The following is a 26,280-nucleotide window of genomic DNA, read 5'->3' as shown; positions in this document are numbered from 1 at the left end:
CCCAGCCCTGTGATCCCTGCCTGATCTGCTGCTCTGCTCCCTCTTCCTTCCCTGTACTCCCTGCTTTGCTTTCTGCTTCCTGCCCTATCTGCCATCATGCTGCCTGTCCCCTCCCTGATCTGCTGCATGCCACACACCCAGGCTGCCTGTGCCACTTGTGGTACACGTGCTGCAAGTTGGCCAACTCCAGAAGCCAGGATTCTACAAAGGGGGTGCGGGAGCAGCAAGCACTTCAGGAGTGGCTGCACCCTATGTTCCCAGCCTCCTCCCTCCAAACCAGGGCAGGCAGACCACACCACAGGAACAGCAACTAGGGACTTTAAGTGCCAAAGAAGGTCCCATTTCTCTTCCCCTTCAGGACAGCAGCAGTGGAGGCAGGTTCCCCCTTCCTGCCTGCCCCCAGAGCTGTTTCCTACCAGCCTGGAAGTAGGCAAAGCGAAGGGGAGGGAAAGGGAGGGAAGGAGACTCAGCCAACCACTACTGTCACTGTCCCAGGCTGATCCCAGCCCTCACACAGTCGGGCTGGAGCAGGATAAGAACTCCCCTGACAACTGAACGAGTTGCAGAGGAGGGGAGAGGAGAAGAGCCTTTGAGCACGGAGAGGAAGGGAGAGGGAAATTCTTACCTTCTTTGGGACTTAAAAGCCCCACCCTGACTGTTGCTCCTGCAGCTGCAGCACCACACCTTCTCTAGATCCACCCCTGTCCTAAGGAATGAACATGCAGCTACATGTTGGGTGTAGAGGGCATGAGTAGCAATATTTTCCAGGTGAAGTGGTACACAGCCAAAAAAGTTTGAAAACCACTTCTCTAGGGTACAGTTCTAACACTGGGCCTGCTCCTGACCCACTAAAAAGAATGGCAACACTCCCAGTGACTTCTGTGAGGACATAATAGAGTCCCACCGCTTGGTGTTGTCACAGCAGCTGCTCAACTCAACTACAACATAATTGAGGTGGATTGTTATTTAAACATGGTTTAAAATGTGTTGCTATTTGAAAATGACTCCATAGTGATGGCACAGCTGAGCTGCATATGCATCATACCACTATGATTTCTACCCCAAATGTGTTCATTCTACAGGTATAGGATATTAAAAAAAAAATAGCCTTGCAAAGTCACCCTGGAACCAGACAGTCAATCAGTACTCCCTCCTGGTCACATATCAACACCAGTAATAAAGTCTAAAAGCCAATTTCTGCTTTGCATTATATCCAAGCCTTCCATCATCCCCTGTTCAGTCTCACTGTCACCAATGGGGTCATCAAGGGCAAAAACTGGACCTCCCAGTGGAACTCAGGCCACAATGTACAAAGCCGAACAGAACCCAGCTCACTTTTCCTTTGCTCTGCTGCTCAGCAAAATTATCAGGAGTGAAAGCAGGCTTGTCCAACATGCGGCCCATCAAGGCATTTTCTGTGGCCCGCGAGGCTGCGACAGGAAACAAAAGTAAATACAGTTTACTTTCGTTCCCACCCCTTGGCCCTCCCCCAGCCCCTCAGCAGCTTCCTAATGGCTGCTGAAGGGCTGGGGAAGGGGCAAGGTTCTCACACGCACTGCATCAGCTTGACGTTGCTGACGCAGTGCACGTGGGAAGAGGAGTAGCCATGTGCCACTCGGGACAGGATGAGCCCAGCCGGAGCAGCAGGGGCTCAGCTGCACTTTCCCCCTACTTGCGCTGGTCAGTCCCAAGCCGCACATGGCTCTGCCGCCGCCTCTGCTGGCTGGTGCCGACCCAGGCGGGTCTGTCCCATCCAGAGCAGCATGCAGCTGAAGCCAGCTTCCCATGTGCTGCTGGGGACAAGAGGAGCCCAGCCGGGTCTGCACCGGCCAGCAGAAGCGGCAGCAGAGCCATGTGCCACTCGGGACTGACCGGTGCAGGCAGGGGAAAAATGCAGCTGAGCCCCCTGCCACTCCGGCCGGACTTGTCCCGTCCCAAGCGGCACGCAGCTCCACCGCCGCTTCTGCACTGGTGCAGACCCGGACGGGCTCCTGCCATCCCCAACAGCACTTGAGGAGCTGACTTCAGCCGCATGCTGCTCCAGATGGAACGGACCCAGTCAGGTCAGCACCGGCCAGGAAAAGCAGCATGCAGCTGAAACTGACTTCTCATGTGCTGCTGGAGGCAGGAGGAGCCCGGCCAGGTCTGCACCAGCCAGCAGAAGCAGCAGCAAAGCCGTGTGCCACTCAGGACGGGACGAGCCCAGCCAGAGCAGCAGGGGCTCAGCTGCATTTTCCCCCTGCCTACACCGGTCAGTCCCAATGGGCACGTGGCTCTGCTACCGCTTCTGCTGGCCGGTGCCAACCTGGCCGGGCTCCTCCCGTCCCCAGCAGCACATGGGAAGCCGGGTTCAGCTGCATGCTGCTTTTCCTGGCCAGTGCTAACCTGCCTGGGCGGGGCAGCATGCGGCTGAAGCTGGCTTCCCATGGGCTGCTGGGAATGCCCGGCTAGGTAGGCACTCGCCAGCAGTGGCGGTGAAGCCTCCTGCCTTTTGGGACCAGCTGGCACAGGTAGGGGGAAAGTGCAGCAGCAAGTGGGGAAGCCACCGCTTCATAGGGGACAGGATGGGCTGGCCAGGCTGCACCAGGAAGGGAAAGCTGTGGCCGAGTCCCCTGCAGCTGTGCTGTATGCTCCTTTAAGACTGAACAATATGCTTAAGAATAGAACATGAATGATCTGGGCTCCAAAGTAAATTTGGAGCAGGTAAAAATCTTTGTAAAAGTACTGTTCAGTGCTTGGATTGTTTGCTTCTGCTTCTTTTTGTGCGGGATTGGCAGTTCAACTTGTTACTACTTGTTAAAGATGTGTTACTAACAAGTTTTTAATTCAATAAAAGTAAATCTTCTTGAAGATTATTCTCAAAAATGCCCATATTTTGTTGCTTTGATTAGTTTCCACTCTGGCTGATATATTTTCCACATTTGATCTGTTGACTTGCATTATGCTTCTTTCATTCATTGAAAAGTAGGTAGAAGCGAAAGTGTTTATTTTAGTCAAGTGTTTGGTATTATTTCATTCTTGCTTTTATATTGTTTTTATTTTGGATTTTAAACCACTTTTCCAGACCCATTTCATTGTCACTTCCTGCAACTTCATGGGTGTCAAAGGTCACGTGACATCACTTCCTGATGCGATACCACTTCCTGTGAGGTCTTTGAATATGGCTCGCCGGCCCACTGGGTGATAAAAAGTTTGTGATCCGGCCCCACATTCAAAAAGGTTGGACACCCCTGAGTTAAAGGCATTGAAAACATCCTAGCACGACTCTGACTCCATGCAAGGAGTAGATCTGGCAAGCAAGTGAGGACCATTCTTAAATTATTGCTTTTCAAAGTGGAAGTACACTTTTAAAGTCCAGGGAAGATGAGGCTACAGTAGAAGGAATTTCCAGCTGAAACTTAGTGTGTCTAAGACCAACATCATAGCCCAAACCAGTCTACCTACAGTAAAAGAATCACATAAGCATAGTGGCAGGCTGGTAAGGGATGAAAGTTAGAAAAAAATCTGCAGCTGTCCCACTTTGTCCTGTGACCCTGTCAGGCTCCAAAGCAGAATCAGCCTGGGTGGCTATTCTTCATTTAAATTAGCTGGTTTGGAACTATCATTTATGAGAGACTACAGAAGAGATGGTGGCATTTAATTTCCCACAGATAGTGAAAGGCACGTCATGCACTGGTAGATGTGACCAAGGTATACCACAGCCTAGCTGGCCCTGGCATATCACAATCTAAAAACCACTTGAGTGATGTCTTTCATTTCAAACAGATATGCTGCTGTAACTCTAACTGTGAAGTGAGCACTCTAAGCACTGGCCAAGTCCTGCTGGGCCAGACGTGTTTTGTTATCTCACCAGGCAGACTACACTGAAAAACCAGCTGCAAACTGTAGATACATAATAATGATAGCATTTAATTTCATTTGATATTTACGCAGCACATTCCAAAGTGTTTTATAACTTAGGGCCCTGATCCTGCAAAAGAATCCACTCAGGCAGAATCAAGGCCATTAACATCTACATAAGACAGGGGTGGGCAAAATACGGCCTGCGGGCCGAATCTGGCCTGCAAAGCCATTCTATCTGGCCCACGGGGCCCCTAAAAAATGTAGAAAATTAATATTTATCTGCCCTTGGTTCTTGTCAAGTGACAGGAGCCAAGGGCAGTAGGACCCAGGGGAAGCCCAGCGGGCTCCCACAACAGCAGGGCCCACCCCCCAGCCTGCTCCAGACAGCCCTGCGTGGGCTGTGAGCGCCTGCAGCACAGAGCACCGGTCATGGTACAGTCAAGGGGCTGCTTTTCCCTGTGCTCAGCATCAGCTTCTTCCCTGCTGGTGAGCAGGGGGTTGGGGCTGCACACTGCCCCCCACCTGTGCTGCAGGGCTGGGGGCACTGGGAGTCAGTGGGCAGGGAGCCAGTGGGAGCACAGGGCCCGTACCGGTGTCCCGGGGCTTGTACCAGTGGGGCCCAGAGCAGGGTGGCAGGAGCATGGGGTCCCAGCCAGCAGGGGCTTTATGGAGCTGGGCCAGCTCCCCCCTCTCCCTGCTGGTGCAGCCCACCCTGGGTCCACAGACCCCTGCCAGCCTGTGCCCCACTTTGGGCCCCACCGGTGCTGGCCCTGGGACATTGGTCCCGAGACATTGGGACATTGGTCTCAAGATGGTGACTAGGGGGCGGGGCACCTGTCAAGGGGCAGGGCTACCTATGCGGCCCTCGACAGCCTGCCCAAACTGGGTAAGTGGCCCTCCTCCTGAAATAATTGCCCGCCCCTGACATAAGAGGTCATTTTAACCTCTGGGACACAGACACACCCCAGTATAGACCAACTTCTATCAGCCATCACAAAGCATTTTTGTTGCCTTTTCTCTCACACTGGTCAATTTGTGGGATTTCTTATCAGCTGCCTGTTTTTTGCTAATAAAAAGCCTAGGCAATTGATAATCTAATTATAATAAACAGTGATGTTGTGTTAATTACCATCTATTGCCAATCCACTGCTTTTAACTGTATCAACAGTTCATTGCCACTGTTAGTTATGTTGCCAAGTCATTGCCCACAAACAGCTAGTTTCATCTTTGCTGTTCTGCTACCCATCTTCATTTGTACTCTTCACTACACCTGTTCTTCTCCTTTCCCTTCCCCTACTCATTTCAGCCATGTGCCTTTTCACCCTCTGCTCTGTACCCCTCTGTTCACTCATCTCATTTCCTCTTCCTGATTCTGCCCATCCCTGCTGTCCCACAGACTCACTGCTTGTCACCCTCTTGCCCTTCTAGTTTCATCTCTATCACTTTTACTCCTGCCTCATATCTGCCAACAACCTCTACACCTATTCCCAAGCCTGCCCCTATACCTACCATCTCTTCTCTTTTCCATCCCTCCTTGTCTCCTTTTTCATGCAGTTCAAACTGCTTGTCCTAACCATGGAAGCCTTACATGTCTGCCTGCATAGGCAACTGGTTGGGGGGGAGGGGCACATGCCCCCCCAACAGGGCCGTCCCCGCTGCTGATGGCATCTGAGAGTGCTCACCAGCTCTGTCCCTGCCGCCAACATTGGCATCTGCGGGTGCTCACCAGCTCCATCCCCATTGCCAACATCAGCGTCTGCAGGTGCTTGCCAGCTCTGTACCCGCTGTCTGTGGGTGCCCCCTCAGCATAGGCGACTTGTAGGGGGGGCACTAGTGTCTCTAGGTGGTTGCCACTCGCAACCCCGCCGCCCCCTCCTCCCCCCGACGATGAAGCTGCTGGCTTCTGCGGGCAGTCGTCGCTTGCCAGCCTGCTGCTGATGCCCATAAATTGTGCCCCCCCCAGTCTCAGGAGACACCAGTCTCCCATGCCTGCCTGCATGCCTCCTGCCTACTTCGCATGCCTTTCCTTTCCCCCCATAGCTCACTTTGTAGCTCTGCCTCCTGAAAACTTTACTGTTCCATCTCACCCTCAACCCAGCTCTACTCCGTCATTCTTTAGATCTCACACCCTGCAGCTATATTTCCTCTGGATTGCCAACCTTCACCCCAGAGCTCTCTGCTTTCATAGTTCAACAAATCCTCTTTATCTATTCTAACTCTCTTCCCATCCTTCTTGTCAGCTCTTTTAGCTGAAACCATCAGCCAGATCCTGAGATCCCTCTGAGCTGTGCTTGGCAGCAGTAGTAATGGGTATGTTGAAGAGAGAGCAAAGTAGGCTTTACACCATTTTTACTTCCCTCCTCCAGATCCTGGGGCTAACCAGCAGCCTGCCTGTTCCTCACAGCAAAGCAAAACATCTTTAATGCATGCATGCTACAAGAGAAGCCAAAAAGGGAGAGCTGTAAAAGATGCTACAAGTACCCAGGAGGAATCTTCTGCTGGCTGGATCAGCGGGGTCCATAGCTGTGTTAGGCTGAAAGACTGCTGCAAAAGTCTTGGACAGAATCATTTTTATTCCTATAAAGCATACGGTACACTTGTGGTACTACAATACATTCAGTATTACATTAATTCTCAGAACATGCCTGTGAGGAACAGAATCATCTCAAACATTCATCCAGGACCTAAGGCAGGCAACTGTTTTATTTCCATGTCCCATCTCCTATTTGGATTTTGCCATTCCAGATAAACACAGTTTATTTCTCACATTGTCCATTAGCCATTATCCCACACTTATTTATTTTTCCTACATTTAAAAAGTAAATAAGATATAGCATGGGAATAGAGCAGCCATGTCACAGATCATACTTCCTTATTCAACTATATAAGAACCATCTATTAAAATTTGGTGCTATAGAATTCCTGCACAGTAACTGGACATTTCTGTTTGCTCCACAGTCACAGTTTCATTACAGTTTTCTATCCAATTTTCTTCCCCAGCTCTTAGCTAACACTTATGACTATTTTACAAAAATATCATACTATACATCATCTGTATATAATCCAAATGAGAGCTATGCTATGCAGTGAAATATAACAAAGACTGATATTTTAGATGCATTTCAGTAGATACATCTACTCTGTTTTTAATGGCAATCAATGCTATAATATGATGTCCAGCATTTTCCCTTGGTTTCATTAGAAACAAATGGCAATACAAGTTTAGGACTGAAATGGATTCCAAATTATACAAAACAAGAGGGCTCTAAAAATACAGTTTTATTTAGTTTCATTCTTTATTCATGAGAGTTTAGAATGGAAATGTCAAACATTTGCAAGTACTTGGAATTTCTATTCTAATTTCTCATAAATTAAGAAAAATCAATTAAAATGTATTTGGAACATGTTTTACATCTAAATCTGTCCTTTACTTTTTCATTAATTTTTAAACTGTTCTATGCCAATGGCTGCTTCAGCTCTCAGTTTCATCATCCTCAGATAATTAATGTCAGTTTCCCACCTACTACATCCATAAACGGTTTACCATCTTCTAAAACAGGTACAGTGTGTCTCTTCCTGTTCTTCCTAAAACCAGCTCTGCATTCTACCTGTCCAGCTTCCTTCCCTTTCCTCTTGATTACAGTGTCAGAAGAAGCATCAGCAAAATTCCAGACATCAAACCTGTCTTCATCCCGCAACAGATGAATAAAATAAACCAGTACCCACAGGGTGTGATGGGCAGAAAATGCAAACTAATACATCTAATGCATGTTGTCCCCTGCTCTTCTAAAGAATTCTCTGTGCTGCAAAAATGTTACAGCAGTTTAACTGAAAGGACTACATGAACTTTGCTTTCTAAGCAGTATTGCTGTCCTAATTGGAAATATTCCATCTGTGCTACAAAGTTTTGCTGGTGAGGATGGAGAAATAAGCACATACAATAGACAGACATCAAAGGGTTTTATTGCAAGACACATCATGGGGAAACCCAAGGACTCCCAGTAACTCGTGTGCCAGTCCACAGTCCCTCTTGCCAAATTCGGCCATGTAGCACAAATATGCACCATTTGGGTGCAGCAATGCTCCTTCACAGATCAGCAGGGATCCTGGTCTTCTCTGATTAAAAATTGCAAATTCTCTGATTAAAAACCCAAAATCTGTGATAAAATTTAAAGGCCCCCCACATCCCCTACCAGTGCTGCTGGTGCCCCGCACTCCCGCCCAACAGTCTCAACAGACCTCCTGATGCCCCTCACAACAGCCCCCCATATCCACAGACATGCAGACACAGACACTGACACCCATCCCAGCAGGTAAGTGTGTGGGGGGAAGGGGCAGAGCAGAGAAGGGGAAAGCGAAGGTGCTGGGGGGGTAGATAAAGAAGCGAAGTGTGCCTCTGTGCCTGCTCCCAGAAGCAGGGCCAGAGGGTGAGGGCGGGGGTACCACTCTGTGGGTCACATATGTGCCACCCAGCTGGGGGGGTGAAACGGGGGACTTGCATGCAGCAGTATGCCCCACAACCAGCTGCACGGCTCCGCAGCAGTGCGGGGTGGTGGCGGCTGCATGCAGGCTGGGGGCGCTTTGCAGGCAAGCGCTGCCACCACAAAGCCATGCCCTTCGCCCATGGATCCTAGAGGTAAGTGAGGCTTGGGGGGCTGTGGGGCAGGGCTGGGGAAGATGGCTGGGGGCTGATGGAGTGTGGGGGTGCTGCTGGCCCCAGCACATCGCAGCTGGGAGCAGGGCCAGGGGGTGAGGGCGGGAAAGTCCCTCGGGGGGGGGGGGGGGCAGGGCTTTGTGGGCAAGAGATGCGGGGCACAGTTTGGTGGTGCCCACCATGCCACCCAGCCGCCTGCCCAGGGGAGGGGGAGAGGGAAGCTGGCATGTAGCGGGAGCACAGCTCCATGGCTAGCTCAGCAGCTACAGCGAGGGAGGCGCACCAGGGGAGGGGGGGCTTGGGCTCGCACGCGGCGGCCACTGCCACTTACCTGGAGGGCTGTGACAGCCGTTGTCTACAAAACCTCCCACTGCCGCCGCGGAGCTGGGCCCGGAGCTGTGCAGCCAGCTGCTGGGCAGCAGCAGCAGTGTGGTGGTGGCCGGGCGGCACACAGCCATCCCCACCACCACCCCGCGCTGCGCCGCTGCCACTGGCTGCCGCTTATCTGCGGGGTCGCCTGTGCCAGGGGTGACTGCTGCTGCATACAAAACCTCCTGCTGCCACTGCAGAGCCGTGCTTGGACCTGTATGGCCGGTGGCAGCAGTGCCACATGGGGTGGTGGTGGTGGCTGAGGGGCATGCAGCCATTCCCAGCTCCACCACCACCCCACGCCGTGCTGCTGCTGCTGGCCCCACACCTCCAGGCATGGCTCTGTGGCAGCAGCAGGAGGTTTTGTACGCAGCAGCAGTCACCGCTGGTATAGGCGGCCCCACAGATAAGCGGCAGTGGCCGCCCATGATGGCGGTGATGGCCACTGCCTACAAAACCTCCCGCTGGCACCACAGAGCCATGCCTGGAGGTGTGTGGCTGGTGGCAGTGGCGCTGTGCAGAGTGGTGGTGGAGATGGCTGCATGCCACCCGGCCACCAACACACTGCCCAGTGGCTGGCTGGATAGCTCCGGGCACAGCTCCATGGAGGCAGCGGGAGGTTTTGTAGGCAGCGGCTGTCACGGCCCTCCAGGTAAGTGGCAGCGACTGCCACGTGTGAGCCCACGCCCCCGCCCTCCTCCCGTGCCCCCATCCCTCACTGTGGCTGCAGAGCTGGCCACTTAACTGTGCTCCAGCCACATGCCAGCTTCTCTCTCCCCTTCCCCTGGGCAGGTGGCTGGGCAGCATGTGTGTGGCCCGCACATGGCGGGCATCGCCACACTGCACCCCACATTGCTTGCCCGCAAAGCCCCTGAGCAAAGGGGCAACCCTGTTCTCACCGCCTGGCCCTGCTCCCAGCTGCGATGTACCGCCTCTGGCCAGCAGCAGCCCCCACTCCCTCAGCCCCAACCATCTTCCCCAGCCCTGCCCCACAGCCCCACTTACCTCCATGCTCCAGGGGCGAAGGGCGAATCTGAACCTGAGCCCAGCCTTGGCTGCCTCAAGAGGCTCAGGCCCCTCTCTTCCCCCTCTCCCTCCCCCTCCAGGCAGGGCTGGGGGTTTCCCCGCCCTTTTTGCAATCGGCTCTTGCAGGCTGGAGCTGTGCCAGCTTGCAAGAGCTCTTTGCAAAAGCGGAGAATAACCGCGGATTTCTCTGCTAAAAAGAGAAATCTGTGTTTTCTCCAATAAAAACAGGGAATCTGTGGTTTTCTCCGTTTTTCCATGGGAAACAGAAAACCCGGATCCCTGCAGGTCAGCAATCCTTCACCTCCAGGCAGAGCAGCACGTGAAGGCACCAGTTTATAGTGCACTGCAAGAAGCTACTGATAGACCAAGCTCCCACCATGGATGCTGCTTGAATTCACCTGAAAGACCAGGCAGCAACATCACCAAGAGCGACAAAAAATAACAGGCAAACAGAGCTCAAGAACCAAGAAGAAAAGAAAGAAACAGTGTAAGAACAAACCTAGTTTCACACACAGGAACATGGGCAGACCTAGGAGTTTGAAAAAAGGGGAGTGCAAGTGGTGGGGTGAATCATCCCATAATGCAATGCATATTTTTCTCCACTTAAAAAGAAACTAGCAGCTTTACTAATACGCTAGGGGCCTAGGGTTATTTTATTCAGTATGATCCAAGCTAAATAAATATAACAGTCCATGGGGGACTGACTGCCAGCTCCAGGGTGTGGCAGGCACCTGGTGGGAGGGGAAGGGTGTACAGTCGTTACCTACTCCCAGCCAAGCCACTGACAGAACTGTCTGTGCAAAGAAACATTGCCAGAAGTAGATAACAGACAGGATAGATGTAGAAGAAAGGATAGTTGATTAGAGGAAGATCAAGGGTTGTTAACATCTAGAGTGAAAAGACTGGCAAAAATCAAGTAGACAAAAATGATCCATGAAGTCAATAGACTCCCTCAGCTCCACCTGAATAGAAATGCTGCTGTCACTGCCAGGCAGGGTTTTTTAAACTTTCAGCAGAGCAGGAATCAAAGGGGGATGTGACTGCACCCCCAACCACCGCCCTGGACCCATCCCTGCACAGAAAGACTGACAAAGGCACAGAGCTCTGACCTCCTGAATCCCAATCCAGTGTCTCAATCATAAGACCATTTGCACTGACTCCAGAAGAGTTGCTCCAGATCTACACCAGGATGAAAGTCATCAGACTATAGGTGACCAATCTTTACTTGTCAGGACCTAATAGGGATCTCTGGGAGTGTCAATAAGGGGGTAAGACTGAACTTCTCTTCATCTTGGGGTTTCAGATCTGTTAGGTCTGTTACTTGGGGAATCCCAAAAAGTTTATTTATATAACTCTAACTGCATCTGCTGTCTGTATTAGACCAAGAAATGTAGTTATAACACTGACTAGAGAGGGTTTATGAATATGTGAGTTATCGGGGTATTATTATATAAGTTTCATTACTTACAGACCTCACTTCGGTAGGAGTTTCCCCTTCCCACGAAAAAAGGCTTGGATGGACAAGGCCCAGTAGGAACCACTTTTCTGACAGGGAATGTTTTTTTCTTCTACATATGGCTGCAGGTCTCCAGTAGAGCTGCACTGGAGCACCCCTCCATGCTCCAGGGGCGAAGGGCAAATCTGAACCTGAGCCCAGCCTTGTGGACTTTTCCAGTGCAGCTCCAGTCATCGTCTACACATGTGCTGTAGTGTACTAAAATCTGCCATATGATAGTACTTGTGTTGGGCAGTATTATCCTACAATGGAGTTAATTAGTTTACTTGGACCTAATAGTGTGTAGACAGTGATGCTTTATTGCATCAACTCTGCAGTAAAGCACACCCCACTGTGACCTACAGAGTCATTTCATGTCTGCCTCTCCACCCAAACTACAAAATGGGGGTTTCACCAACCTTTTGGGAACATTACATGTACTGATTAATGCTTACACCTTAAAGTGGCAAATATTTTTTATTTGTACAAAAGGTCATAACGATATAATGCAGAGCATCCAGTTGGTAGTAGCCAGTGGGTAAATGAATGAATGAGAGCAGCCTCTCCCTATACACTGTCCTTAATGTAAGCCTATGCTTTAAAGACATAAAAAGACTGAAAAGGTTCCATTAATTAAAAAGATTGGTATGGAAATGGCTTACAATTTCTATTTTCTTTGAGATTTCCCAGGTTTGGAGAGATCTTTCTCTGAAGGAAATAATATAATTAGACTTTTCCTTGATTTCCCATGGGAGACTCACAGGATGCTTTCTCTGCATAGCATTTCACTTTTCAGCAGTTACTACAGCATACAGCCCTAGGTGCTTAGGAAGCAAGTACAGTAGCATAAGATAATCAATTTCTCTATAATGTATTTCCTTAAGTGTCTCCTGAAGACCCACTTATTCCAGTGCCTACAAGAAACTTGCTAAGTCATCTACTTTTTCTGTTTCATTTTATTTATCCCATGAGTGAGCTGCTTTGCAGGAGGGTAAGAGCTGGAGTGAACTGTGGAAGGACATTTGGAAACTGAATCACAGGACAGACAAGGGAGAGCAATGTGTGGAAGATGTTGAGGCTAGGCAGGGGGATGGGATTTAGATCTCAATCCTGCAATGGGCTGAACTCTGCTTCTATGCAGAGCCTTCATAGTGTTAAGGGAGGGCTTTATGACTGGGCCCTTGGCCCTGTGAGGAAACATGGGATACCAGCCGCAGGCTGAATGTGTGCACAGGGTTCTGTGTATGTTGATGCAATTGCAGGAGCTATCTTAGTTCTTCAGGGAAAAGTTACTGTTCTGTATTATATTTGTTTTTGAGAGCACTGACACGTCCAAGTCACTCTTGCCCCCATCGGTGTTTGGAAAGTGCCTTGGATGCTCACTGGCAACAAACAAATATCACGGTTTTTAAATTAATCAAAAATCTGAAGCAATCCAGAGTAACAGTTTGTAATGTGTCTTCCTCCCCCTTATATTCCCCTCTCAGTCAGCAATGATAGGTGCTGTATTTCTTGCTAGGGTACAGCTTGACCTGGTTGTAAGTAGAAAACCCCAACACAAGTACAATGCTGAAAGTGCTTCATTTTCTTCACAGTGACATTTTCATTACCCATACACTACTGAATAAAACTACATGCCCGGTACTCAAGCTGAACAAAAAGTGTGACATTTTTCACTGAAGTGTTTCCTTTTAATCAAAGCAACTTCAAGATAATCTCTCATAAAAAATTCTAATACTTCCAAAAACTGTAATGGTCCAATTCAGCAAAGCATTTCAGCACACATTTAACTTTATTCACAAGAATGGCCCCATTGGCCACATCCAGACAAGCGTGGGCATTAGTTTCCCTGAGGACAAGTAGCAGTGGCACGTCCCTGGGGAACGCCTGTGCTATGCATGCTCTCATGCAGGGCAGGTTGCCCCGGGTGGGGTAGGGGAGGCAGGAACCAGCAACTGTGCTAGACCCACAGCCTAACCTGGGGGTCTCAAGGAGCTGCAGTGATCCTGCAGCTGGGAGCCAGGCCAGCAACTGGAGCATGGCTCCAGCCAGCCAGGCTCTGGTTTTGGGTGGCAGGCACTGCTGCCACATGCGCCAACCCACTTTTTTTAGGTGGTGTTTTTTTTTACTCTGGGATCTCCCAGGGTCAACCTCCCCTCCCCCCAGCATCACAAGGTAGTAGTACAGGGAATCGCTGTATGTGCAGTGAATGGCACTGCACACAGGTCTGTGGTGCGACATACTGCTCATGTGTGTTCATCTGGATGTGGCCATTGATTTCAAACAGAATAGTCACATATTTAAAAGTTAAGCCTGTGGTAAAATGCCCCACTGAACCATGGAGGAAGGGAAGGTTTTTAACAGAGGCAGAAATGGTGGCTAGATGCCTGGCTCCAATGGGGATCAATGGGCATATGGTACCTACTTGTCTTTTGGTGCCTTTGAAAATCTCCCTTGAATACATGTAATTAAAGGAGTCACAGACAATGCTCAAACATGAAGCACTGCAACATGTTTGTCTAGGATAGTTCAGACACAGATGATTGTGCCTAAATAACCTCCTGAGGTCCCTTCCAACCCTACTTTTCTAGAATCTATGACTATGATTTCTGGGGGTCTGATGCTGAGTGATGTTGAATCCCTTCTATGTTACACTGAGCATCCTCATTTTAACCAAACAAGTGACTGTTCAGGGCACTCAAGGTCTTGTGAGGATTGGAACCTATACCTCTTCATTGTTTTTTTCTTAAACTTTTCCCCTCTTCATTTCTCTGGTTTTGAACTCCCATCCAATTCAAATGTAATGTCTCTACCTTGGCTACAATCTTCTCCACAAAATAAAGATGACAACAGATGGAAAAGATTTTTTTTCCTCCAAAAAAGCTGACCTTTTCATGGCATTTGCCTGCTGTGAAGATAATATGAGTTCTATAGCCAAATGATGACTAAGTGTCTGCAAGCCAGCTGATTGATACATGGCTTCAACTAACTAATTGGCCATAACTGGTTCTTTTAATGGAATGTGTGAACATTAGCACACATATTCAAACTGATGTTTGTCTAACTGGATGGAGCAATCTAAGAGAATAACCCAACAGGTCTTTTTCATCTTTAGCTGCTAAATTCCTCTACATGCACAGTTCCTATTTTCTCATTAAAAATAAGAATTCAAAAAACTATGGAAATGCAGCATTATGGCTGAGAATTTATCTAAGATGCTGGTTAGCATGCTGTACATATCCCCATGTGTCTGTTCCATAATTAATCCATTTGCTATATTTCATCCTTTACAAGTTTGTACGATGCATTAGTTCAAGTTGGAAAGGTTCATCCTTTGGATCTGGAGGCCACAGTTTTGTTTTTCCCAGAAGATGACCAACCTGACAGTTGGACATATTTGCACATACAAAATTAAGGGAATTCTCCAAGACTTATGCAAGGTCCCCACATCAATTGTTATTCAAACAACAGAAGCACTACAGTTAATACCAGATACTGCACATACACAAGAGATCTAGCCATTCTAAAAACTGTTAAGTCTGAATGACTTAAGATTACTACATTTAAAAATTGAGCCGTATACATGCATTAATATCATGCAAGATTTTAATTCTATTGAAAGTAAAGGCTGTTGTACAGCTAAGAAAATCAGTACCAGAACAAATATAGTCTCCTAATAACAGTACAGATGTCACTGTACAGGTTTACTTTTATTCATCTCTCTGTCCTTATACCATAGGGAAAGCATAGCCAGAGCAGACACAGAGTATTCCTTTAACTTTGGTAACTACTATGATATTTCTAAAAATATTAAATCTAACTTGATATATATACACCGTATATTTTTCTGATGCCTGAAATGGTATTGTCTAGAACTGTATTACTCATTCAGATTAAATGACAGGGAAAACAAAGACCTCATCTGGAAAATCCATCAAGCTAACTGAAAAATTTGGTGGAGGGACATCCATCCCCTCACTATCAGTTTACATAGAAAACAGCCAGAAAATTAGCAAAAGACTCTCAGCTGAAGGCTCGCATACACTTACTCACACTGAGTAAACCTGACTCAATGTGTTGACTTCAATGGGAGTACTCAGAGGGCACGTGTACATGTTCATTAATGCACTTTTGCTACTGCACATTATGTTTAGTACCTCTAACATGAGGTACTACATAAAGGCACATTAGGCTGCTCTAATGAGCAGTAGCAAAAGCAAACACCTTTTTCGTGATATTTAATGCGCAGAAGACTAATTCTTCTGCACATTAGTGTGTTAATACTGTTTTTGCCACAATGCTTTAATGCACAGTAGAAGAGGCAATTGTCCATTAAAGTGCTCATCTAGACGTGCCCAGAGAGTAAGATACTACTCAATGAAAGCAAGGTTATTTGCAACTGGCCCTTAATTTCTAATAATATAAATAAATAAATAAAGCCTTTCAATGATTCTGTGTTCACATCAACTACATCTAGTCAACAATACTAAGCTGAAGAGAGATTTGTAAATATTGCACATATGTCAACTACTTGTGGCGACTTAGATGAACATCCCGTTTCCTATCCCTTTAGGTCTATTATATTACAGTCCTGATTGAACCAAAATGCATAGAAGAGAATGATCTGCCACACAATTTATTAAAGTTGATGGAGTGTAGACAGACTTTTCAATAGCCTTTAAAATACTGTGATGCTCTGTAGTACATTATTAATGGGAACAAATGCAGGCAATCTGCTTCAGCTTTTCACCAAGCTATCCACCAATGATGCTATGATGTAAATCAATTCCATTCCATTTCTTCCTTTGTGCAGGAAAACTTTAAAGGGGCAACATCAAGGTTGGAAGGCAAAAAGAATCCAACTCCTATAGTTGTATTAAAGTTATACCATACCAAATAGACTGCAAGCAAGTTTGCTGGGAAGTTTTAAGGAAATAAAGCATATAAATCCAATCTCCCATAAATAAGCATGGTGCACACACCTTTAGGTCCTATGACAACAAATCACTGTATAATTTCAGTGTGTGATAGCAGGTACATATGTAAGCTTCAGAGGGCAAGAAGCTTGTCAGTTTTTTTTAACCTCCCAAGTACCAAAGAGAGGCAGGCAAGTGTTATATGGAGAATTATCTGCCTACAATGCCTGCCTCAGATATCTGCCCAATAATTAAGAATGGCTGTTTGCAATTACAATAACAACACATTAAAGATGGAGCAGTGGGAACTGTGGTTGCCACAGCCAAAGACACATTTTTAGTTTTAAAAAGGACAAGTCACAACAAATAGTTTCTAAATAAATATTACATTTGCTGATAGAAAAGTGATGATCAGCACATAGGGAGTGTAGAAGACCAAGATACATTCAGTAATCAGAGAAGGATCTTGGAAGATACCAGTTGTCTTTTACTGCACATTCCTCAATCACACTGTTCAAAATTTAAAGCCTCTCATCCCTCTCCCACGCACTGGCCAAATTGAAAATGAAATCTGTTTCCCATCTTGCTCAGCTGTAGTGTGGTTTGGTTGACAATGCCCATGGTAAAATCTTAACCTCAGTGAACTCAATAGGAACTTTGCCACTGATTCCAATGGGTCCACTATGTCACTTCCTGACTTGTCACCATGTAGGCTCTGAAAGCTGTGACAGTGACAAAAGTAGCTTAGTCTCAGGCTCAGCTTTACTCTCACAGCTGCTTTTTAGTCAAGCATGTGAACCAGTGAAATGCATGAAGGTTGACCTACCTCAAACAATGAGCCTTGATAGACACAAGCACCTGTAGGACCAAAAAAAGAACATGGATTAGAACAGATTCAGTGACTAATCAGTGATTTAAAATAGTATATACACATAATACATGCTTATAATTCTTGATTTCTTCATAGCTCAAGCCTCTCACTCATAAAACAAGGCTTTGGCTACAAAGAAACTGATTTTGCCTTCTTTGGGCACCCACAATTCCCACTAATGTCAATGAGGGTTTTAGATGCATCAGTGATATCCATGCAAAAAAAAAAAATGTAAAAGAAGATACTGGTGCTACGAACATGTTATTTTACTTTTACCATACTTTTGACCCCATCCCATCCTAACACCTTTGTTTTTCTTCCAGAGGTCAGTAGAATCCAGAGTTTCCATGACCTCTCTGACTGAAGAGCAGGCCAACTTTTTTTTCCTTCATCAAGGCCTCTGTTTATAGCTTTAAGCAGAGCAGACATAGAGAACAAGTACACCATGGGCAGCAGCAATAAAAATTTCACCCACGGTCTTAAGCCAGTGGTCTTAAACCTAATCTGGAGGAACTAGTCTTTATGGGAATGGGGTAGGTGAGCACCAATGCCAGGATATTCTTTCACGACTCTTCTGACACTGCCGGCAAGTGGATCAATCAGCCTGGAGCCTCTCTGGAAGGTTTATTTTTGACATCAGTTCATTAGAGACAGCACTGACGCCAGTCACCCTTCTGCTTCTTTATCTAGGCTCTTGTACAGCAAGATGCCCTTGCTGTGGCACCTGCGCATCTTTCACACTAACCACCAAATATCTTAATGCAATAAGCTTTCTGGCTTGAACCTGAATTAATGCCATTGAGGTGAAAGTCTTCCAGACTTCTAGCTACTCCATACAGTTCTATTCCTTTTAATGGACTGGCCTTCTAGCAAGGAGACTTTCATATGTATCTATTCATAGTAAAAAACTTGTTTGCCATGTAAGCAATCTGCCTAACATTTGCATGTTTCAGTCTTGTTCCTAACATGCACCACCACAGACATGAAATCTGCATACTTACAACTTGCTCCTCTCTCCACTAGAACCAGCCCCTCAGGCTACTCGGTGAGCAAAAGCAAATAACAAAAGGTTGTTTCTGTAACATAAGGTTACAGGAGTGCTCAACCCACAGCCCACTGGCCAAATCCCCATGGGACTCTGTATGAGTTCGTAAATTTATCAGTGGGGGAAAACAGTGGCAATTAACACTGCCACCCCTTCCCCCTTACCAAATTTCCAAGACCCACACAGCTGGATCAGGCCCAGGCCAAGCTGCTGCCACACAGCTGGATTGGGCCCCAGTTGTGCCTGCCCTGTGCACCAGACTGGGCCCTCATTATTCCCACCCCCACACCACCTTGAACCCACGAATCTGTGGGACCAAAAGGTTGGGCACCATTCCAGTAACACAAGGTTGAGTAACACAAGGATGATTAAAATAAAAATGAACTGGATACCTAGTAAGTTTGAAGGGATATAAAACCAACAACTGGCCATTTGTTTGGCAGATGAAAGACAAACACATGAGGTTTTGGTGCGGCCTGACAACACAAGCTATTCAGCCCTGGCAAAGATATAGACACGGGGCCCTGTTCAGTGAAATGAAGGATGAAGAGACAAAGAGGAGGCCTGAGAATGTCTTGCAGTTGGTCTCCAAAAAGGGGTGAGCATTTGCATCTGTCCATTTGCCTCTGCTGTACACCTGCCAGATCATTAATGAAATGTCACAGACATTAAATTTACAGAAAACAGCCTGTTTTCTTTCTCAGCCTGAGGTCAAGTGTAGAGACAATAGCCAGTAAAACCTGGAGAGGGAACTACTAACATCTGGCAATAAAATAAAGGTGGGAGTTTAACCCTCCAAGTATCAGTCTGGATTATCCTGGTTAGTCCTGGTTTTATTGCTACTCATATCATAACAGATAGCCTCTCACATTCTGAAGATATCAAATGCTGGGGTCCATACTCAAACTAAACCCCCACTGCCTTACATGAATATTTTGAATTAATGTGGAAAGCTGAGAAATGATCCATTCTGCACTAATGAGACTGGCTCTCTTCCTCCACTGCATGATGGCAAGAATGCGGTTTCACATATGTCTAACTATCCTTGCTTCCAGCCATCTCCCATCCCTGGATTGGCATGCTTGGCTCCCACTGAAATAAACAAGTCACATGCACTCAAAGGAAGAATCTGATCCTTACACATGCAAGCATACACTGCATACAAATTGTCCACTAAAAGAAAGAATGTTTCTTCTCTTTGCACTTATAAAAATCCTTACTACTCTTGACAGGATCTATGCCTGTAAACCACCAAAGAAAGTAAAGGGGCAGGGGCAGGGAAGGGAAGGCATAAAAATGTGACTGCTTTAAAAAACTAGTACAAATTCCAGTTCTTAAAAATCATTTTACATACGAAGGGTCACATTCTTCCCATGATGTGTTCCTGTGTTGCCCATTAAAAATCATACCTATTTGAGGGTGAGAGCTAACAAAGTAGTGTTATTTCATGTTTCTCTTTTGATAATCCTGCAGTAAGTTCTCTCTTCCATCTAGGCTGTCTCAGTAATAGCACTGTGTGTGTGTATATATGTAGCATCTGTATCACAGTTATTTTGAAGAACTCAAGCATCCCGGTTATTTTGAGATACAGTCACATTGTTCACTCCCCATTAATACCCCAGTCAAATCCCTGATACTGACATTGACAATAATGAAAGGGAAAGATTATCCAAGCAATTGATTGGTGAGATACAGTTTGTACATTCCACTTTCATAAATCAAGTGAGAAGGTGGAAAATGAAATCATGAACAAGTTGAATGACAGTTCCCTTATTTTCTGGGAGGGAGGTTTCAAACAGCTGTGCACATCTGTCTACTGAAGATATGACAAGAATATAAATGAAAAGCTACGCAAGAAATTGAAAAATAAAAGGGGGAGAAGAGCAGGCAATGAAAGCTGCCTAGAAGCACCACCCATGAGACTAACAGATTTTGGATGCCTGGAAAAGGGATTTCCCTTAAAAACAGATTAGAGGAAATTATACAAGAAACCTTGGGGCCACATTAGAGCAGCTGCTTAAAATTGAGAGCTATATGTGAAATGGCCTTTACCTTGGGTTCAAGAAGTTAGAAAGATACTTCCTGGTCCTCAGTGAATATCACTCTTGTAGTGGAGACAGATTACAAAATTACATCTACACCTCCTGCAAGCCCTTAGCAAGGTGTAATGGGTAGAGGTGCAAAAGATACATCGGTTTGATATCAGATCAGCACCAATATAAAGAAAATTGTCTATATTGGAAATCAGCCTGAAGTGGTCGATAATTTGGCCAATAAATGGCCTGTGCGTGCACGCAGCCACAGCACAGTATGTAGGCAGTGAAGAGCACGGCTGGCAGTGTGGAGAACTATGTGCAGCTGGTAAGTCTGTTGTGGTAGAAGGGAAGGGAGGGCCATGGGGGAGGCAGATCAAAGCCCCCACTCTGAGGAGGGTGTAGGGTTGGGGTAGGCACTGCCCAGGCAGGGCAGGAGAGGGTGCAGGATGGAGCCATGGCTCATCCGGGGGGCAGAGAAGGGGAGTGGGGGGCAGCTCCTTCCACTGTGTACAGCTCATTCAGTGGCTCATCCACTCATCCAGCAGCTCCCACCACTCGTCCGGGAGGGCACGTGCCCCCTGATCTGTGTGGGGCAGGCAGCAACAGCACTGGGAGGGGAGCTATAGAGCGGCTACAGCCCTCCTCCATAGCCCTCTCCCAGCACTGCTGCCACGGCTTACCTGGTGCCACCCTGGTGCCACCCCAGCTCACAACTGCAGCCCACCCTGCCCATGCCCCATGCAGATCCAGAGCACATGCCCCCTGATACCCTCCCAGGCAAGCAGTGAGAGCAGTGGTGTGAGCCACTGGACGAGCAGATGAGCCACCAAATGAGACCCGCGCGGTGGCAGAAGCTGCTCCCCTCCCTTCCCGCGGCCCCTGGATGAACCGCAGCTCCATCCTGAGTGTCCCCTGCCCTGGCCGCAGCTCCACATCTTCCTCACTTTGATCTGCACCCCCATATCCCTCCTCTTCCACCACAACAGACTCAGCAGTTCCACACAGCACTCCATGCTGCCGGATGTGCAGTTGCATCCCGCCCTGCCTGCACCCCATGTAGATATGGGGCACACGCTGCACCCCCTCCCATGGACCCTCCCAGGGTGCACGCAGCAGCGAGAGCTGCCCCCACCCCCCCCCCAGCACTCCCTGGATGAGTCATGGCTCCATCTCATGCCCTGCCCCACCTCAGCTGGGCGATGCTTGCCCCAGCCTCAGCCCCACTCCCTCCCTCACACAGGGACCTTGATCTGCACCCCCCCATGCCTCTTCTGTCCCTTCCACCACACCAGACTTACCAGCTGTGCACAGCTGTATTGGAAGTTGGATAGGTATTGGCCGATATGCCTCCTTAAAAATCTGCTATCGGTATCGGCCCCCAAAATCTCTATTGGTGCACCGCTCGTAATGGGCGATTAATTCCACCTAGTAATCAGACCCATGGAGTTCTCCAAGAGATATGCTTATTATGAGAACTTACTTTTTATCATTATAAACACTAACCACTAAAGAAGTCTTTACTGAGCCTCACCTTTCTCCTGAATTGCTCCGGTTTCACTTTACAATACAGTAAAATCTCTTTAGAAAGAAGCCCCAGGAGAAAACTTCATTAAAAGAGAGTGTTCACTGTAATAGGGCTAGTCAATCTGCTGCATCATAATAATGAAAAAATTGCTCCCTATTGCAGGATTGTTAAAAGCAGGGGGTTATTATAAAACAGAGGTTGATATAATGGGGCTCTATTGTATTTTATCTACTTTTCTTCTAATTATGAAAAGATAAATGATAGTTTCAATGCTTAAAATCTATTCACACCTCAAGATTTAAAACAAAAGACCAGTGGCACATGCTGCCTCAACAGTACATTTTAATTAGATGGAAAATACCATTTTACCCTTGCAATAGGATTACTGCTCTTGCTTTTCTTCTTACCTCAAATGAAAGGAAGTTTGGCATCCTAACAAGTAAATTAACATGTCTAAGCCACTGTAAGATATTCTTGAAAATCTAAAAGTTCTGAAAAGCCAAAGATAATAGAAAAGGAAGAATTAACATATCATATTCCTGTATGTAGAGGTTGTAATCAAAATCTGAATCTCATTGTGCTAACCACTGTACACACAGACAGTGAAACAGTCTCTATCCCAGAAAGAATTTACAGTCTAAGCAAGCAGAAGGCAAGGCAAGGGAGGGGAAACAGGTTCACAGAAAGGTGAAAAAAATTGCCCAAGATGACACAGTAGGGCAGTGGTAGAGATGGGGACAGATCCCACTTCTCCAAATTCTTAGTCCTACACCCTATTTGTTTGACTGCATTTAGCAGCATCAGATCTGCCTCTTTATAACTGCAAATAAAAGACACAAAAGCCTGTTTCTTAAAGTCTGAATTAAAAGCAAGGACATATTTCACCTTACCACAGACTGTAATGGCAGTTATGGGGTACACTAGTACTGACCTGGAATATATGCATAGATGGATTTTCTATGTTTTTTAGCTAATTTTCTTACTGCTGAAGCACCCTGACCTTGAGACCGTCACTTAACTGTTCTGTAAAATCTATACAACACATCTTGAACAGCAAATTTTTCAATTCAAGTTCATGGACTTTGCCTAGGATTCCAATTCACACAGTGGTTTTATAGAAGAGTAATCTTCTGCAAATCCCAATACATTTGAAAAGAAAGAGCTGCCTTGAATCCTAAAGGAATACATTTCCACTCACACACTGAACAACCCTAGAAGGAAATTGCAAGCCTATTGCCTGGGCACTCTTGTGTTGTATCCCCTAAACTTGGGAGGCCATTTGGACGGTTTCAGGGAAGGCAGGTTACTCACAAATAATTCCTCCCATATTTGATTCTTTGATTTTACACTGGACAGTGGTGCTCTTTAACAAAACACATGACTGCTATAATTGACCAAGATAACTACATAAAGTGGGCAAAGCCTGTAGAGATGCCTACATGACTTAAGAGACTAAGTCTCATTAACTTTCAATAAAATTTGAGCTTTTAACATGATTTAGGTTATGAAAATGTACCTAGTGACTGAAGTAATCATATGTTAATTGTTACTGACTAATAATCCGAAAAGCATTAAATTAAATTAAATGTTTATGTCAGTGAAGCATTAAGGTCTAAATTTAAAACAAAGTCAAAGGCTGCCATTTCCACAGCAAGTAAAACTCAACCAGATTTTATATCCTCCCCTCTCTAAATAGCAGAGAAGGAAACAAAATGCCACATGCAATGGGACAGCAAAGGAACTGTACTGGAGACGAAGGCAGCTACATAGGACGATTATACCACCAGGTGTTTGCTGTCATGCATACCATCCCAACTCCACACTGATAATGGCAGTACAGGACAAAAGGGGCTTTTGCCAGCAGGAGAGAGAGAATGCAGGGAACATACCCATCTACACAGCATGCTCTTTCTAAAAAACAATTTAAAATTCACGAGCAAAAAGGCCTATCACCATACAGTGCACACCATCTGAAATCTACCTGCCCATGATATTTTCTGTCCCACTTTTTAAATACTATAGAAATGACTACTTGGATTACACTGGCTCAATTTCATTCACAGCAATCACCTGCTGCCATGAGTCCTCCAAGTAAAACCTTCCAACTGCTTCCTCAGAAGCTAGCTTAATTTTCACTTGGGACAAACGACTACACTAAGGCCTTCTCTATCAGCTCCTGGCTGTTGCCAAACCCAGTTCCCCCCAAATAGGAAGAGTGCAAAATTAAACTAGGTGCTGGTGTTCCCATCAGTGTTATAAAGACTTGTCCTGGGAGAGTGATGTGATATCATGCTCAAAGCACTGATGGCCAAGTGGGACAGTTATCACTGCTACCAATGGTGGAGTTGTCCCCATGGCAGCAAGAGCTAGAAACTTTATAGAGCAGAAGTGATCAATCCATAGCACGTGTGCTGCAAGTGGCATAGGCAGCCTCTGTGTGGATGCCACATGACAGGTAGGGGAGAGAGCAAAGAACACCAGCAGATAGGGCAAGGAACAGAAAGCATAGCAGCAGATTGGGCAGAGATCACAGGGCAGGAGAAATGGACCTGAGTGGCACTCAGGAAGGATGAGATGTTTACCAGATGGCACACCTACCAAAAAAGGTTGGGTCCTACTGCTTTAGAGGGAAAAGCCTAATGTAGTCATAGCCACACTGTTTACATATTGCAATATAAAAGGCAGATAGTGTAATGTGGTGAATAAAGGAAGAGAACAGGGATTTGGCAGCACCATCTCCAGGCCAGGCCTAGGACTATCACCAAGAGGAACATCCCGTCCACCCACTTGCTTTCAGCTGAAGAATACCAAATCCTGGGAATGAGGCAATGTAGCTGACTTAGAGCAGCGTAGTGCTCTAGCACTCTCCGTCTCCCTGTCTTGGACATGCTTCTCGGTGAACACTGAGGGTTGTTTTTAAGACAGCTACCCTGCCTTATTTCCAGGATCTGGAGTATGCTGAGCAAGAATAAAGAGGAACCAAGCACTCCTCAGCAGCCATCATGGGCATGACAAAAATATACCCTGGATGTTAAGAGACTGGGTTGTATTTGCAGCTCCTTATACAAACCCACCCAACTCCAGATGCAGTCAAATAAAAGCTCTGCTCTTCTAGAAGTAAATCCCAAACAAGAGGCCTCTTCTGAAAAGGTACCCCTCAGCATCACTGTACCTCCATCTCCCCAGCCTGTGAAACTGGGGGGAAACCTACATTTCTAAAATCTGAGATCCTTCTGCAAAAAAAAATCTATCTAGGCATCTCAAACATTGCGCGCTTATCCCAGAATACTCTTGGGACAAGAGTCAATATCCTTATGCCCATTTTACACCTGGGCAAGGGAGACACTAAGGATGTGTCTACACTAGGCACAGCCCAGCAGTGTATAGACTACTCTGCTGGAGTTTATAGTGTGGCCTTTTGTCTGAGATTGGATCCAAACAAGTCACCAGCAATCCCTAGTTTTCGGAGAGTCCTAAGCCAAGTTACACGTCTGACCATTGTATTTAATAGCAGGCGGGTGGACCTGTGACACATACAATCTCCAATCCCCTTTTTGAAGTTATATACCCTCCACCACATCCTGTGACAGCCAGTTCCTCAGGTTAATTATGCATTATGTTACCAAAAAAGCACTTCCTTAGCTGCCTACTGATTTCATCAGGTGGCCAGGCTGCACCAGGTACCTGACCTAGCTGTTTGAAAGCTAGCTGGAGCATGCCTGTGGCACTGGAGCAGACTGCAAGACAGGCAAACCACAAGGGAGCAGCAGCAGGCTGTCTTGGCAAGAGCTCCAGGCTCCTAGTCATGCACTTGCAAGGGGACTTGGGCCCCTGAACCATGGGGGTGCTTTCCATAGACCTCCCTCCAGCCAGATGAACCTGGGGCGCCAAGAAGTCTGCAGCCTGCTTGCTCCTTCATGGCAAAACCTTCCTCTACCCTTTTCTTGCTGCCTGGAAGGATCATAATCCTCAGCACATTTGCAGAGGCAGCAAACAGAAGGTGAGGGGGCAGCACTGGGAGACGGGTGGGAAGGGGTGGCTGTACCATGAGCTGGCCCTCCACAGAGCACCTTGCCAGAACTAGCCACCTCCCAGCTTGCAAGGGCTGCCATGAGTGGCAGCAAAGGAAGCGGAGTCTAGCCCCAGAGCTGGATCCCCCACCACAGCTGCTGGCCCCAGCTGCCTGCAACAGGTGGCTGAAGCAGCACAGGACCACCCCTCAGCTGGGCAGGGAGGGAAGAGTGGAGGGAGGAGGGTCAGCCCAGCCAGCCCAGCCCAGCCTGCCAGCCCAGCCCAGCCCAGAGCTTATGCATGCAAACCCACTTCCCACCGGCCCTCAGGAGACAGCCTTGCCCCGAGGGTGCAGCTCCCTGCACTCCTCAGCCCTGGCTCTTCTAGGATCATGGGAAAGTAGGGCTGGAAGGGACCTCAAGAGGTCACCTAGCCCAGCCCCCTGCTCCCCCTCTGCCACCTGGCCTGACCTCAGCACTCGGTACACGG

General features: G+C 47.1%; 1 protein-coding gene across 6 annotated transcripts in view; it reads right to left on the bottom strand.

The window, feature by feature from the left end:
• FRAS1 (Fraser extracellular matrix complex subunit 1) overlaps window positions 1-26,280 on the bottom strand; it is a 365,258-nt gene that overhangs the window by 338,023 nt on the left and 955 nt on the right. For all 6 annotated transcript variants that reach the window (XM_059722220.1, XM_019498159.2, XM_019498154.2 and 3 more), the window contains exon 2: window positions 17,130-17,161. In XM_059722220.1, coding sequence (XP_059578203.1) covers window positions 17,130-17,161 — 32 coding nt within the window. The remainder of the gene's footprint in view (window positions 1-17,129; window positions 17,162-26,280) is intronic.

The sequence above is a fragment of the Alligator mississippiensis genome, chromosome 2 (assembly GCF_030867095.1).
Source record: "Alligator mississippiensis isolate rAllMis1 chromosome 2, rAllMis1, whole genome shotgun sequence".
NCBI classification, from domain to species: Eukaryota; Metazoa; Chordata; order Crocodylia; family Alligatoridae; genus Alligator; species Alligator mississippiensis.
Note: the sequence above shows the minus strand (reverse complement) of the source record. Positions and strands in the feature narration are given on the sequence as shown.